Consider the following 14,982-nt stretch of genomic DNA (forward strand, 5'->3'; position numbering starts at 1 on the left):
TCTTCCCCCTCAACTCCCTGGGATGGGGGGAAGATGCTTGTGGCAGGTTGTCAAGGTTCCTTCCCCCCTTTGAACTCTAGGGTACAGATGTGGGGACCTGCATGAAAGACCCCCTAAGCTTATTCTTACCAGCTTAGGTTAAAAATTCCTCAAGGTACAGATTTCTTTCTTGCCTTGGGAACCAGCTTAGGTTAAAAACCTGGTACACTGCCACCACCACGTGATTTAAACAAAGAACAGGGAAAGAGACCACTTGGAGACATCTTCCCCAAAAATATCCCTCCAAGCCCTACACCCCCTTTCCTGGAGAAGGGTTGATAAAAATCCTCACCAATTTGTACAGGTGAACACAGACCCAAACCCTTGGATCTTAAGAACAATAAAAAATCAATCCTGTTCTTAAAAGAAGAGTTTTAGTTAAAGAAAAGGTAAAAGAATCACCTCTGTAAAATCAGGATGGTAAATATTTTACAGGGTAACCAGATTCAAAACATAGAGAATCCCTCTAGGCAAAACCTTAAGTTACAAAAAGACACAAAAACAGGAATACACATTCCCCCCAGCACAGCGAATTTCACAAGTCAAAAAACAAAAGAAAATCTAACGCATTACTTACTAACTTTAGAGGAGCTGGAAGGCTTGCATCCTTGATCTGTTCCCAGCAAAGGTATCACACAGACAGACAAAATCCTTTGTGTCCCCCCCTCCAGATTTGAAAGAATCTTGTCCCCTCATTGGCCGTTTTGGGTCAGGTGCCAGCGAGGTTACCGTAGTTTCTTAACCCTTTACAGGTGAAAGGATTTTGCCTCTGGCCAGGAGGGATTTTATAGCACTGTATACAGAAAGGTGGTTACCCTTCCCTTTACATTTACGACACAGGCAGACCCTTCCATTCAGACACCATCTGCTTCCCTGACAACAGGCGTAGGTCTCCCCTCTTATCTCCTATTTAGATAAGTCTTCTGAGAAATGGGCAGTCACCTTTCAAAACCTCATTTTTGTAGATTGTTTTTCTCATTCAAAAAATGCAATTTGTTCAGTTCAGGCTCCAGGCAGGCTAATAGCCAGCCAAACAAATGTGTGTGTTTGGCCGGGGGCAGTGTATGGGTTGGGTAGGAGCATATTGCCTGTGCTCCCTCCCTCCATTTGTATCATAATACCACCAGTAAAAGTACTTAGCTTTTATCTAGCACTTTTTATCCATAGATCTCAAAGCACTTTAAAATGGAGGCCAATAAGTCATCCCATTTTACAGATTGGGAAACTGAGGTTCAGGGGGTTGAAGAAGTGACTTTGCCTAAGGTCATCCAGAAAACCAGTGGCAGAGACAGGGATTGACTCTAGGTCTCCTGTGTTCAAAGCCAGTGCCCCATTCACTCATCAAGACCGGTTATAAATACTGCAACTTGGATGTGATCAGAGTGGGACATCTATCCTGACATAAAATTAATCTTCAGGAAACTATCCACTGTGATTTTTCCTCAGGGGATTTTGACATTTCCAATGAATTTCCTTCATTTTTCAAGTTTTTAAGACTTTTAAGGGGGATTATAGTTAAAATTATTTTGATTCTATGTTATTTATCCTGCTCCCGTCACTCATACCCCAGAGAGGACAGTGAACTAGAGAAAGCAGAGCTTATTCCTGCCCTCGCCCTTGAAGGGATAAATCTTCCTTCAGTGGTAAGGCAGGTTTAGCTAAGACAACCCTAGCAAGGTCCTAGGACTCAAGTCCTGAGTGCTTGTTGATCTGAGTGAGACTGATTTGTGAGTGGACAGAAGGAGGGGTTGGGCTCAGACGTCATCCCAGAGTCTTGTGTGCAGCATAGACATACTGTTGAAACCCCTTCCTATCCCCCTAGCGAGTCACTGCTGCGGCTCCCATTTCAGATTTCTTTGCCTGGGGAGTCCTTATTTAATCAGCCAAGTGTATTTGTCTGGCACTTCAGGAGCAGATGCTGGGTTTTGCTCTTAATAACACTAAGGTATTCAGTTTACTTAAAAACATTACAGACTTGTAGAGTTGCCTGCCTCCATGGATCTTAAAATACTGTACAAATATATGTTAAGCTTCACAACAGCCTTGCAGAGGTTAGTTGGATTGCCTAAGGTCACCCAGAGATTCAATGGCAGAGCCAGAGGTCCAAAGCTGTAGTGTTGACCTGCTCTAACCCTGGCAGACTGAAGAATGTCATGTCCAGAAGAATATTGAAAATGGATATTGCTCCCTAACTCCCTGGTGGTTCTCACGGGAGGGAAAAACCCCTCAAGTGGAGAATTTCCTCCCCTCCCCCCCCCAGTTGATTTCTCTGTGGCTAATTAGAAGGGTTTGTATTAAATACTAAATATTGATTGCTTTAGTATCTTTTGTTGTTTCATATTTCAGAACACTTGTACCGACATTCTCTTGATAAGGAAAGCTCATGTTAATGACTCTCACCTGCACAGATAGCAGGGAATTTCTTAATTGGTTGTGGGGCTATCTTAATGAACCTTAAATATTTTAGATGCCGAGTAATATCTTCTGAAGCTCTTTCCAGAAGGAGATTATGAAAGGAAAATTCCTTCTTGATTTTAGTTTGTGGTGATGGTATAGCCATGTTGGTTCCAGGATATTAGTGAGACAAAGGTGGGTGAGGTAATTATCTTTTATTGAACCAATTGAACCAGCTCCTGTTGGTGAAATAGACAAGCTTTCAAGCTCTTCTTCAGCTCTGGGAAAGGTACTCGGGGCTTGCCTACATTTAAAACGCTACAGTGGCACAGCAGTCCCATCTAGTATTTAGCTCTGACACTGAGTAAGTTTCCCAGACCTGAAGAAGAGCACTGTGTAAGCTTGAAAGCTTGTCTCTCTCACCAACAGAAGTTAGTCATAAAATATATTATCTTACCCACCTTGTCTCTCTAATATCCTGGGACCAACAGTGCTACATCACAGGTGGAAAAGATTGGTTAGCATAAACAGTTAGCACATACTATAAGGGACTATAGCAGGGCCCCCCTTGGTCCTGTCTCTGCTTTGCTCCAAAAATCACTCGGAGACTTTCTGACTCAGCAGTCACTGGTGCAGTTTATTTACACAATGTAAATCCACCACCTCTCACCATATATCACTGGGGGTTCCAGCCTGAGGGGCTTTTCTTTCTTGCAGCCAGGGGGGAATAGCTACCCCTCTCCTTCCACTCTCTGGCTTCCCACTCCCCTCCCTTCCTCCCCCTGAGCCTGTATATAGCCTCAGGCTAATCAGCCTGGCAGCTGTTCCGCCTCCCTGGAATCAGCTCCAATTCACCTCCCTTAATTGGAGCTGGAGTGACAGAGGGCTGGCTCAGCAATTCCTGGTCAGCACACTGTCACAGGGACCATTCAAGGGGAAATGGCCCATTAACAACCGTATAGTCATAGGACAAAAAAGAGGAAGTAGCATATTACAGATTGTTATAATAAACCATAAATCCAGTGTCTTTATTAAGGCCATGGTTTTTAGAGTGTAGCCAAGTTATGAATTTAAGCTCCAAAGCTTGTCTTTTGAAGGTGTTGTGCAGGTTTCCTTTAAGGACGAGGACTGAGAGGTCATATATGGAGTGATGCTTTTGTGAGATGTGATATGGTGCAAAACAGTGTTTGTCTTTTATAATTTTTCTGTGTGAGTTAGTTTGAGAGTACAGTGATTGTCTGGTTTCACCCACATAGTTGCTTTTGGGGCATTTAGTGCACAGACAAGGTACAGCATGTGTTGTGGTAGGTATGCATAGGATCCATGATCACCATATAACTTTCCAATAAATTTCCACAGGAAAAAGAAACTTTTCTAAAAGCCAGTTATTAGCTTATAAAAAAAAAAAACAGCCCATCCAAATACTTTAAAATAAGGTAATGCCCAGTTCAGGTATCCATTTTAATGTACACCACTCCAGACACGTTACATTCGTACTTTTCATAGACTTTGCCCCGCTACGAATAATCCCATACGCCACCAAGAGGTACAGTAACACTATACATATACCACATTCCCCACAACAGCACTAGGACACAAAACTTGAACTTATCCTGGAAAATAATACCCCTCATACTTTTTAATGGAAAATAATACATCATACGCTTCTTTCTTTGATTGGTGTCTAACAGTTATGTATGGTGATGTTGGGATTAAGGTTTTGCTTTATAGTGAGGAGTGTGCTGTTTGTATTATGTTGCTGTATCTATTGTAGGTGTAACTTGCTTTTTACGCACTTTTTTTCCTTTGGGATGTCATACAGATCTTGAAGATGAACAGATTTAAATTGCTAAAAATAACCTGTTAAAAGAATTTGCATAATTTTTCTAGCACTCTTAATAGTGAAGACTTAAATAAAATATTTAATGTTTAATATCTTGATTGTTATTGAAGTGACTGTGAAGAGTACAGGCTAGCTCCTCTATCACCAGCTTTCTGCTTTGTGCAGCCTCTATGCCTGCTGAGAGAAACCTGGCTTGGGGGAATGCAGCCAATTTTTTTAGTCCCTTCATGCTACTGGAGCAGCCCAGAGAGTTTGCCTATCTATGATTTAATACAATACAGGAGACCTTTTTAAGAAAATTGAATGGATAATTTGAAAGGCTATTAACTGTTAGCTGAGCAGGATTGATTGTTTATGAAGATTTGTAAGTATTCCTTGGCAGAAGCCCAAAAAGGGACCAAATCACTGGATCTATTTTCTCACTGCCTCTGAAGAATGTGTGTGCACCACAAAAGTAATGGCATACTCTAGATAACTTTCACAAGAACTAAATGCACTTATCCAGTAAAGGATTCAGTTGCATGGAAAAAATAATGATACATCTGGGGCGTGCTGTTGCAAATCAGTATCAAACAAGATACTTATCTGAACACTAACAATTTTCCTGACTTGTCCGCTCCTACCCCATATGCAAAAAAACCTCGCTCCAAAGACTAGACAGTTGTTGAATTATTTTGTTTTCAACTTGAAACACCCAGGGTCAAATATGAAGATTTAATCCCTCAAAAATGGGTGCACGGAGAAAGGGGATTTTTTTCTGATGTTTTCAGTATGCAATAAAAACAAAAGGACCTTTGATAATGAAAACAAAACACTAATGCAAAACTTGGCAACACAACAGTTTAGTTCTAAGTTCCGCTCTTAGGATATTTCTTGTGGGAAGCTGATGAAACAATAGCACCCACTACATATTTCCAAGAAAATATCACTGATGTATAAATTGACATTTATAAAGGAGCATGCCATCCATTACCAAAATGGCTACTATTTTCACGAAGAGTAAGTTTTACTCTAATTTTCCAGTCACCGTTGTAGTAATTGATTTGATTTTTTAAGTAGGACAGTTAGAAAAGTTAAACTGTGCAATTAAGAAATTTTTATATATTGTGACAGGGCTTTGGTCATGATCCTGCAAACGTATGTGCTTAACATTAAGTATGTGAGCAGTTCCATTGAGTTTGCAGGGTTTGGGCACCTAGACTATAAAAGTATTGGTACTTCAGTAAGTGTTGTTGAAACATTATACAAATTCAGTGGCTCCCAGTTGAAAAAATACAGAAGGTTATTTAATCTTCTAAATACTGAATGTGTGTATGTATGCAAATATTTTTATATAATTTTATGTAGTATATCTTTTATTTAATGTGCACCTCTTACATATGTGTATGTATAGATATAAAATATATGCTATAGGTGTACCAATATATTTAATGTGTGCTAATTAGATAATCTGAAAATATAAGCAAAGATTAATCGTAACAGAACAGAAAGCAAACACCATTTACTGATGCCTATAAGAAATCAGTCAATTAGTGATGGTTAGGTTCAGAGGGAAATGAAGATTGTTAAACAGATTAGTTAAATGCTAATATATATACTTCTGTGAAAATTCTATATATTGACTGTATAACTCCTCCCCACCCTTCAGACATTATCTGTCTTGTTAGGCCCTGATCCTATAACTTCTTGCATATGGGTGAATTGCTGCACTTCTGTGGAGCGTATTCCCTTTAGTACAGTGCTGCACAGGTGCAGCAATCCACCTAGACTCAAAAAAATTGCAGGATCAGGGCCTTGATTATAAGCTTTTCAAAGAAAGGACTATACAGCACCTAGTACAATGGGGTCCTGCCCTAATGAGGCCATGTAGGTAATATAAATATTAAATAATAAAGCCGCATATGAGATAATGAGATAATATGTAGATATTATTATAAAACATCACAGATTTACTGAAATGTGAAATATTTCATTTAATTTGGGCTAAATTCGTATTTGCTGAAACTCCATTGACTTCTTGGCATTCCACCTTGGATGATTTGCCTTAGTGTGTTTGAATGTGATCTCACAAAGCTTTAGATCTCGCAAAGCTGTGATGCTCCTGAAGTCAACTTGGGAACTACTTGGGTATAATGCAAATCCTTACACATGCCTTTTACTTGCATACAGAAGACACAATGGTCCAAATCCCCAGCTGGTGTAAATTGTCATATCTCCATTGACTTCAGTGGAGTGATGTCAGTTTATACCAGCTGAGGATCTGGCCTGAAGTGATAGGTACTTCTCTAACTTGCAAAACTGGTGTTGAGCGCAGGCTGCAGTAATAAATGTCATAATTTTTTGTTTTAAATCTGACAGGTGCTACTGTACCAGCCCACAGAGCAGTCCTAGTGGCTCGCTGTGAAGTAATGGCAGCTATGTTTAATGGAAGTTATATAGAAGCAAATAGTTTTCTGGTTCCAGTTTATGGGGTTTCCAAAGATACTTTCCTCTCCTTTCTAGAGTATCTGTACACTGACTCCTGTTGTCCAGGTAAGCAAATGTAAAAATATCCTTATATCTTTTAACTCCTTGCATACTTCAGGCATATTTTTGCCCCCAGATTTTTTGGGCATAGAGGGGTAAAAGGGGGAAGTAAGGGGGAGGAGATACACCGGTGACTTTTCATTTCCCTGCCTCTGCAACATACTGAATGAAGGATTGAAGTTTTACACTTCTCTGTAAATTAATATTCAGGTGTAATGCCAAAATAGAAAAATTAAGTGAAAAGTTGCTAGTTGTATTCTTAACAGCTTCATCCTTTCACGTTTTGTGTCAAAACGACAGTGTTGTAAACAAAGTACACTGGGAAGAGTTTTGCATTACCGGGTACTTTAAATTCACTAGTAAAAGTGTATTTTCTGGTTAAGGATTTCTATTGGCTAAAGATATTTCTTAGAAACTTTTTGTCTTAGGTGTAACTTTCTGAGGTACAACATGAAAATGAAGTTCTCTCCTCTTTAAAAAGGAAAACTTTTTATTTTTTTTGTAAGTTATCAAAATATGATGCATTAGTGTATCATTACAATGAAATGTATTTATAATGGAATCAGGGTGAAGTAAAGAAAGAATTTACAAATTGTTTTATTCATCTTCTACGTAAGTAACACACTGAAAATTAAATCTTAAGTCATTTCAAGGCCATTCCAATGCCTGGAGGCCATTTTTTAGATCAAAACAATATTTAAACTGTATTTCTTTCTAGTCAGAGCTCCAGGTTAGTACAAAGTTGTTTCTCTTTGTCAAGTTTCATTTTTTTTAAAGCTTAAATCTGTCTAATCTCATAGTGTAGTTATAACAAAACCGGATGACTATACTGAGCTGGAATAAATCCCCAAAACAGATTTTGGTTAAAGTAATCTTGGTTTTATAAACTGTCATAAGGAATTTTTGAAAGTTTTACGTTGTAGTACTTAACTATTTCAAGTGACTCCACCTAGAGGACATGAATGAAAATTATTTTAAAAAAAATAATGCTCTTTTTTTATTTTTTATTTTTCATCTCTCTGTCCAACACTACCTGCTTAAATGTTACCCTTGTACTTTACTGTTTGAAAAAAAGAGAAAGACCTTGCTATATTATGTCTGGTTTTTTTCATGAAACTTTGCATAATTTTACAAAAACAATTTTTTCTACACACAGCAAAATGATATAAATTGGAAGGTAAATCCTAAATTCACTGAAGACTGCTCTCTTGTGTGAGGCCAGCAATATTTGACCCACAGTTGACAACATAGGAAAGTTTAATAACAACATATTGCATTAGCTCATTCTTTTGGAAGATAAAATAGTGGTCACTCTTTTTAAAATTAAATACTTTTCTGCTAAAATAGAGTTCACCTGTCAAAAATTGTGAAATACAATACAGAAACATAAGAAGATCATCAGCAGCACTTCAATTTTGTGTCTATTCCAAGCAAATTTAAGTGGTTACTGTAAAACTGGTTTTGATCAGCCTGCCAGTGAGATTGCGCTAACCATAAGTCGTGTTTGTTTTTTTCACCAGCCAGTATTTTGCAAGCCATGTCTCTCTTGATTTGTGCTGAGATGTACCAGGTATCCAGACTCCAGCATATCTGTGAGCTTTATATCATCACACAGCTGCAGAGTATGCCTAGTAGGGAATTAGCGTCTACAAGTCTCAGTGTTGTTAGCTTGCTCAGAAAAGCCAAGGTATGTATTGCTCATACATGGACATGTAATGTATGAGTGATGGAATTTCTTTAAAATTTTTTTTGTTGATATCAACTTTGATTTTTAAAAAGAAAAGGAGGACTTGTGGCACCTTAGAGACTAACCAATTTATTTGAGCATGAGCTTTCGTGAGCTACAGCTCACTTCATCGGATGCATACTGTGGAAATCGCAGAAGACATTATATACACAGACACCATGAAACAATACCTCCTCCCACCCCACTCTCCTGCTGGTAATAGCTTATCTAAAGTGATCATCAAGTTGGGCCATTTCCAGCACAAATCCAGGTTTTCTCACCCTGAAGGTAAAAAATCCATTACAATCTACATACCACACAGACTATGCTGACAGCTTGTGCCACACGCTCTCAAAGAAACTGCGGAATCACCTGATCAACATCCTCTACAGCAAACAGGGAAAGATTAAGAATGAGCTCTCAAAACTGGATACTCTCATAAAAAACCAACCTTCCACACAAACGTCCTCGTGGCTGGATTTTACTAAAACTAGACAAGCCATTTACAACACACACTTTGCTTCTCTACAAAAGAAAAAGGACACTAAACTTTCTAAACTACTACATGCTACAAGGGGCCACAGCAATGGTTCCCTCAACCCACCCAGCAATATTGTTAACCTATCCAACTATACTCTCAGCCCAGCAGAAGCAGCTGTCCTATCTCGGGGCCTCTCCTTCTGCCCCTCCACCCCCACGAACGTGATACAGTTCTGTGGTGACCTAGAATCCTATTTTCGACGTCTCCGACTCAAGGAATATTTCCAAAATACCTCTGAACAACATACTAATCCACAGAGGCCTCCCGACCAACATTACAAAAAGAAGGATTCTAGGTGGACTCCTCCTGAAGGTCGAAACAGCAGACTGGACTTCTACATAGAGTGCTTCCGCCGACGTGCACGGGCTGAAATTGTGGAAAAGCAGCATCACTTGCCCCATAACCTCAGCCGTGCGGAACACAATGCCATCCACAGCCTCAGAAACAACTCTGACATCATAATCAAAAAGGCTGACAAAGGAGGTGCTGTTGTCATCATGAATAGGTCGGAATATGAACAAGAGGCTGCTCGGCAGCTCTCCAACACCACTTTCTACAAGCCATTACCCTCTGATCCCACTGAGAGTTACCAAAAGCAACTACAGCATTTGCTCAAGAAACTTCCTGAAAAAGCACAAGATCAAATCCGCACAGACACACCCCTGGAACCCTGACCTGGGATATTCTATCTACTACCCAAGATCCATAAACTTGGAAATCTTGGGCGCCCCATCATCTCAGGCATTGGCACCCTGACAGCAGGATTGTCCGGCTATGTAGACTCCCTCCTCAGGCCCTACGCTACCAGCACTCCCAGCTACCTTCGAGATACCACTGACTTCCTGAGGAAACTACAATCCATTGGTGATCTTCCTGATAACACCATCCTGGCCACTATGGATGTAGAAGCCCTCTACACCAACATTCCACACAAAGATGGACTACAAGCCATCAAGAACACTATCCCCGATAATGTCACGGCTAACCTGGTGGCTGAACTTTGTGACTTTGTCCTTACCCATAACTATTTTACATTTGGGGACAATGTATACCTTCAGATCAGCGGCACTGCTATGGGTACCCGCATGGCCCCACAGTATGCCAACATTTTTATGGCTGATTTAGAACAACGCTTCCTCAGCTCTCGTCCCCTAACGCCCCTACTTTACTTGCGCTATATTGATGACATCTTCATCATCTGGACCCATGGAAAAGAAGCCTTTGAGGAATTCCACCATGATTTCAACAATTTCCATCCCACCATCAACCTCAGCCTGGTCCAGTCCACACAAGAGATCCACTTCCTGGACACTACAGTGCTAATAAACGATGGTCACATCAACACCACCCTATACCGGAAACCTACTGACCGCTATTCCTACCTACATGCCTCCAGCTTTCACCCTGACCACACCACACGATCCATCGTCTACAGCCAAGCTCTGCGATACAACCGCATTTGCTCCAACCCCTCAGACAGAGACAAACACCTACAAGATCTCTATCAAGCATTCTTACAACTACAATACCCACCTGCGGAAGTGAAGAAACAGATTGATAGAGCCAGAAGAGTTCCCAGAAGTCACCTACTACAGGACAGGCCTAACAAAGAAAATAACAGAACGCCACTAGCCGTCACCTTCAGCCCCCAACTAAAACCCCTCCAACGCATTATTAAGGATCTACAACCTATCCTGAAGGATGACCCAACACTCTCACAAATCTTGGGAGACAGGCCAGTCCTTGCCTACAGACAGCCCCCCAACCTGAAGCGAATACTCACCAACAACCACATACCACACAACAGAACCACTAACCCAGGAACCTATCCTTGCAACAAAGCCCGTTGCCAACTGTGCCCACATATCTATTCAGGGGACACCATCACAGGGCCTAATAACATCAGCCACACTATCAGAGGCTCGTTCACCTGCACATCCACCAATGTGATATATGCCATCATGTGCCAGCAATGCCCCTCTGCCATGTACATTGGTCAAACTGGACAGTCTCTACGTAAAAGAATAAATGGACACAAATCAGATGTCAAGAATTATAACATTCATAAAGCAGTCGGAGAACACTTCAATCTCTCTGGTCACGCAATCACAGACATGAAGGTCGCTATCTTACAACAAAAAAAACTTCAAATCCAGAGTCCAGCGAGAAACTGCTGAATTGGAATTCATTTGCAAATTGGATACTATTAATTTAGGTTTAAATAGAGACTGGGAGTGGCTAAGTCATTATGCAAGGTAGCCTATTTCCCCTTGTCCCCCCCCCCCCCCCCCCAGACGTTCTGGTTAAACTTGGATTTATGCTGGAAGTGGCCCACCTTGATTGTCATGCACAGTGTGGGGAGAGTGGTCAGTTTGGATGAGCTATTGCCAGCAGGAGAGTGAGTTCGGGGGGGGGGGTGAGAAAACCTGGATTTGTGCTGGAAATGGCCCACCTTGATTATCATGCACATTGTAGGGGGAGTGGTCACTTCGGATGAGCTATTACCAGCAGGAGAGTGAGTTTGTGTGCGTATGGGGGTGGGGGAGTGAGAAAACCTGGATTTGTGCTGGAAATGGCCCACCTTGATTTTCATGCAGGTTGTAAGGAGAGTGGTCACTTTGGATAGGCTATTACCAGCAGGAGAGTGAGTTTGTGTGTGTGGTTTTTGGAGGGGGGTGAGGGGGTGAGAGAACCTGGATTTCTGCAGGAAATGGCCCACCTTGATTATCATACACATTGTGAAGACAGTGGTCACTTTGGATGGGCTATTACCAGCAAGAGAGTGAGTTTGTGTGGGGGGGGGGGGGGCGGAGGGTGAGAAAACCTGGATTTGTGCTGGAAATGGCCCAACTTGATGATCACTTTAGATAAGCTATTACCAGCAGGAGAGTGGGGTGGGAGGAGGTATTGTTTCATGGTGTCTGTGTATATAATGTCTTCTGCGATTTCCACAGTATGCATCCGATGAAGTGAGCTGTAGCTCACGAAAGCTCATGCTCAAATAAATTGGTTAGTCTCTAAGGTGCCACAAGTCCTCCTTTTCTTTTTGCGAATACAGACTAACACGGCTGTTACTCTGAAACCTTTGATTTTTAACTGGACCTGAATTTTCTCAGTCCTAGTCTGCTTTGTGAGACTGTCATGGTGGCTGGCAGCTACCTGTTTGCTGCTATTTCAAACACTTTGTGTTTTAGTTTACTCTTTTTGTAAATAGAAGTAATAATTAGAATATAATTTGTAATACACTGTAATTTTCTTTTAAAATTCTCCTGTATTACATCTGTTTTTCAGTAACCGTTCAGAGAGAGTATCCCCTCATCATTCCCACACAGATTTGGGATTCAAAAAACTATTAAAGTCAACTTCTTCCTATGACATCTCTTACTCATTTCTCCCTTCATTTAATAGTAGATCAGCTGCAGTAGTAGCACCTGTGCTTGTTTGTAATTCTTCATCAGAGATTTATCACTAGAGGGAGGGGTCTAAGCAGCTGCTTCAACACCTACCTCAGCTAAGGAAGATTGCCTTTAACAGCAGTTTTTAACAATTGGCACCATGCCTTGTTGTTAACGTGAAACAATTTGCCTATCCCTATGGTAGTACATTTACTTCCACCTGACGTTCTGAGAATTTGTATGTTGTTGCCAGATTGTTGTGCTATATTTTCCCTCATTTATTTTTGCCATGGATACCATTCTTCATTTGCTATGCTGCTACTTTGACACTGGAAATCTTAAATTATGACTTCTGCTTTTTTCCTTCTGCTATCTTTTATCTGTTTTAGTCATGAACACTATTTGTATTCTGTTTCACTTCCCTTTTTTCCTTGCAGTTTCACAACTCTGACTGCCTTTCAACTTGGCTCCTTCATTTTATTGCCACTAACTACCTCATCTTCAGTCAAAAGCCTGAATTTCAAGATCTTTCAGGTAGTTAACCAATTCCAGTCTTTTAAAAACTAAAAAAAAAACCCAACCTTTTCCATTGTATTTGGACTGAAGAATTAATGCTAAGTAATGCTGCTTCTGAGCATATGAGGAGATAAATAAGACTTCGGAGAGATGTACTTAAGTGTGTTTATTTTATACATGGAAACAACTTGTAATCTTGATTCAAAGGACATGGTATTTAAACACCACATAAGAAGCATAAAAAATTTTTAAAGAAAAAATTTAGGATCTCTATAGCGCTGTTCAGTAGGTGATATAGCGTATTATGAAACCAAATGATTAAATGGCACTTCATTCATGTAAGTAAATCCAAGTGACAAAGTAGTCAGTCAAATTGGTTTAGGAAATAGAAGTGGAAGAGGTAAATTATATATAATTTTTTTTTAAGCCAAACCTTGTGAGGTGTACCCACCCAGTTTGCTTTAAGAGAAATGTAGAAACCCACCTGCCTGATTAATGGGAGTTGTGTTAGCTCAGCACCTCTCACACTATGGCCCTATTGTACACTGCTGACATCTGTATTCTGCCTGTCCCTAGCCCAAGAAAATTGGCTGTGGACATCCTCTGATGCAATCTGATTCAGGAAATGCTGGGACACTGAGTTAGTAGGAAGGATGTATCTTGCCTAATTATGATGACCTAAAATTGTGTTTCAAAAAAAGTTATTTTTTAGGAAGATCACTAACAAAATCAAAAAACAAAAAGAAAAAAATTAAGCTAAACCCGCAACAAAAAGGAAATTCAGCAATAGGGCTTATTTTACCCTTTTGTCACTATTAGAAGGCTTTTGGTGGTCTGTGTAAAACTGAGTAGTAGTTTTAAATTCAATTCTTATTAGAGATGTATCCATATCCCCTTTGTTGTCACTTTCAGTATAGGAAGTCAGGAGTGGAGAACGAACTATTCCTTGTGTGTTGTGATTGCATAAGAAAGTGTCCCGCATTGTTGCTACCTGTGTTGTTTCTCTTTTGTGGATAGAGGATTTGTCTCCAGGACTGTCATTTTGATATCTTTTCTGAATACTATGTTCATTTAAAATTATTTAACTTATTTATGCCTAGCACAACAACAAGGGTATTCAGGCAGTTGATTTTTACAGTTTGTGCTGCAAAAAAAACTTCGGCACAATGGACAGAGTTTCAGCCTTAACTTTATTGCTCCCTTCTGTTATGGGTTTGTGTGCCCTTAATGTTGTTTAAAGCAATTTTTAGAAGTTTTTCAGTTTGTAGTGTGTGTGTGTGTGTGTGTGTGTGTGTGTGTGTGTGTGTGTGTGTGTGTGTGTGTGTACACATGTTTAACATTAATACTATTTATTTACTTTTAGCGGAAGAACGCAATTTTGTTGAGATGCACAGATGGCCTTCCAGTATGTACCTGAAACAGCTTGCAGATTACAGGAATTATATCAACTCCCAGAAATGCCACTGCATAGTAATGTAACCAGAAGATTGATTATTCACAAAGTGTTCATAGACTGGAGAATCACAGGCTGGGAATGACATGCAGGCTATTAAAACTGTAGCAGGGATGAAAATAAACATTTGAGTCCTACTGTACTCTCTAATGCACTTGCTAATACTCTTTTCATTAATAATGATTACTGTTATGTTTTAAAGGGATTAAGAAATATACCATAGGACAGCATAAGGAGTTAATCAGGCCTGGTCTACACTACAAAGTTAGGTCAATGTAAGCCGCATGTGCATGTGTCTATACCTAAATTTGTCTCTTACTGATGTAAGTGCCCCGTTACAGCAATGCAGTAGCACTACCTCCCTGAGCAGCATTAAGCCATGGTTGATGTACTGAGGTCAACGCAGCGCAAGTGTAAACACTGCATTACTTATATGAATTCTAACAGCCCTCCAGCAGCTGTTCAACAGTGTCTGACATTGACCTCTTTGGTCACAATTGTGAATGCCATTGTCCAGGGGTCATGGAGACTGAAAGACCCACCCTCTCT

At 40.2% G+C, this 14,982-nt stretch overlaps 1 protein-coding gene across 9 annotated transcripts in view; it reads left to right on the forward strand.

Moving 5' to 3' along the window:
• Positions 1-14,982, forward strand: part of RHOBTB3 (Rho related BTB domain containing 3) — a 73,660-nt gene that overhangs the window by 54,530 nt on the left and 4,148 nt on the right. For 7 of the 9 annotated variants that reach the window (XM_037903259.2, XM_043547697.1, XM_043547694.1 and 4 more), the window contains 4 exons: positions 6,635-6,808; positions 8,323-8,489; positions 12,902-12,998; positions 14,344-14,575. In XM_037903259.2, coding sequence (XP_037759187.1) covers positions 6,635-6,808; positions 8,323-8,489; positions 12,902-12,998; positions 14,344-14,459 — 554 coding nt within the window. In that variant the 3' untranslated portion in view covers positions 14,460-14,575. Of the gene's footprint in view, positions 1-6,634; positions 6,809-8,322; positions 8,490-12,901; positions 12,999-14,343; positions 14,576-14,982 lie in introns of those variants that run through there. The other 2 variants (XM_037903258.2, XM_037903260.2) reach the window with 2 other exon arrangements.

Source organism: Chelonia mydas, chromosome 5 (assembly GCF_015237465.2).
Source record: "Chelonia mydas isolate rCheMyd1 chromosome 5, rCheMyd1.pri.v2, whole genome shotgun sequence".
NCBI classification, from domain to species: Eukaryota; Metazoa; Chordata; order Testudines; family Cheloniidae; genus Chelonia; species Chelonia mydas.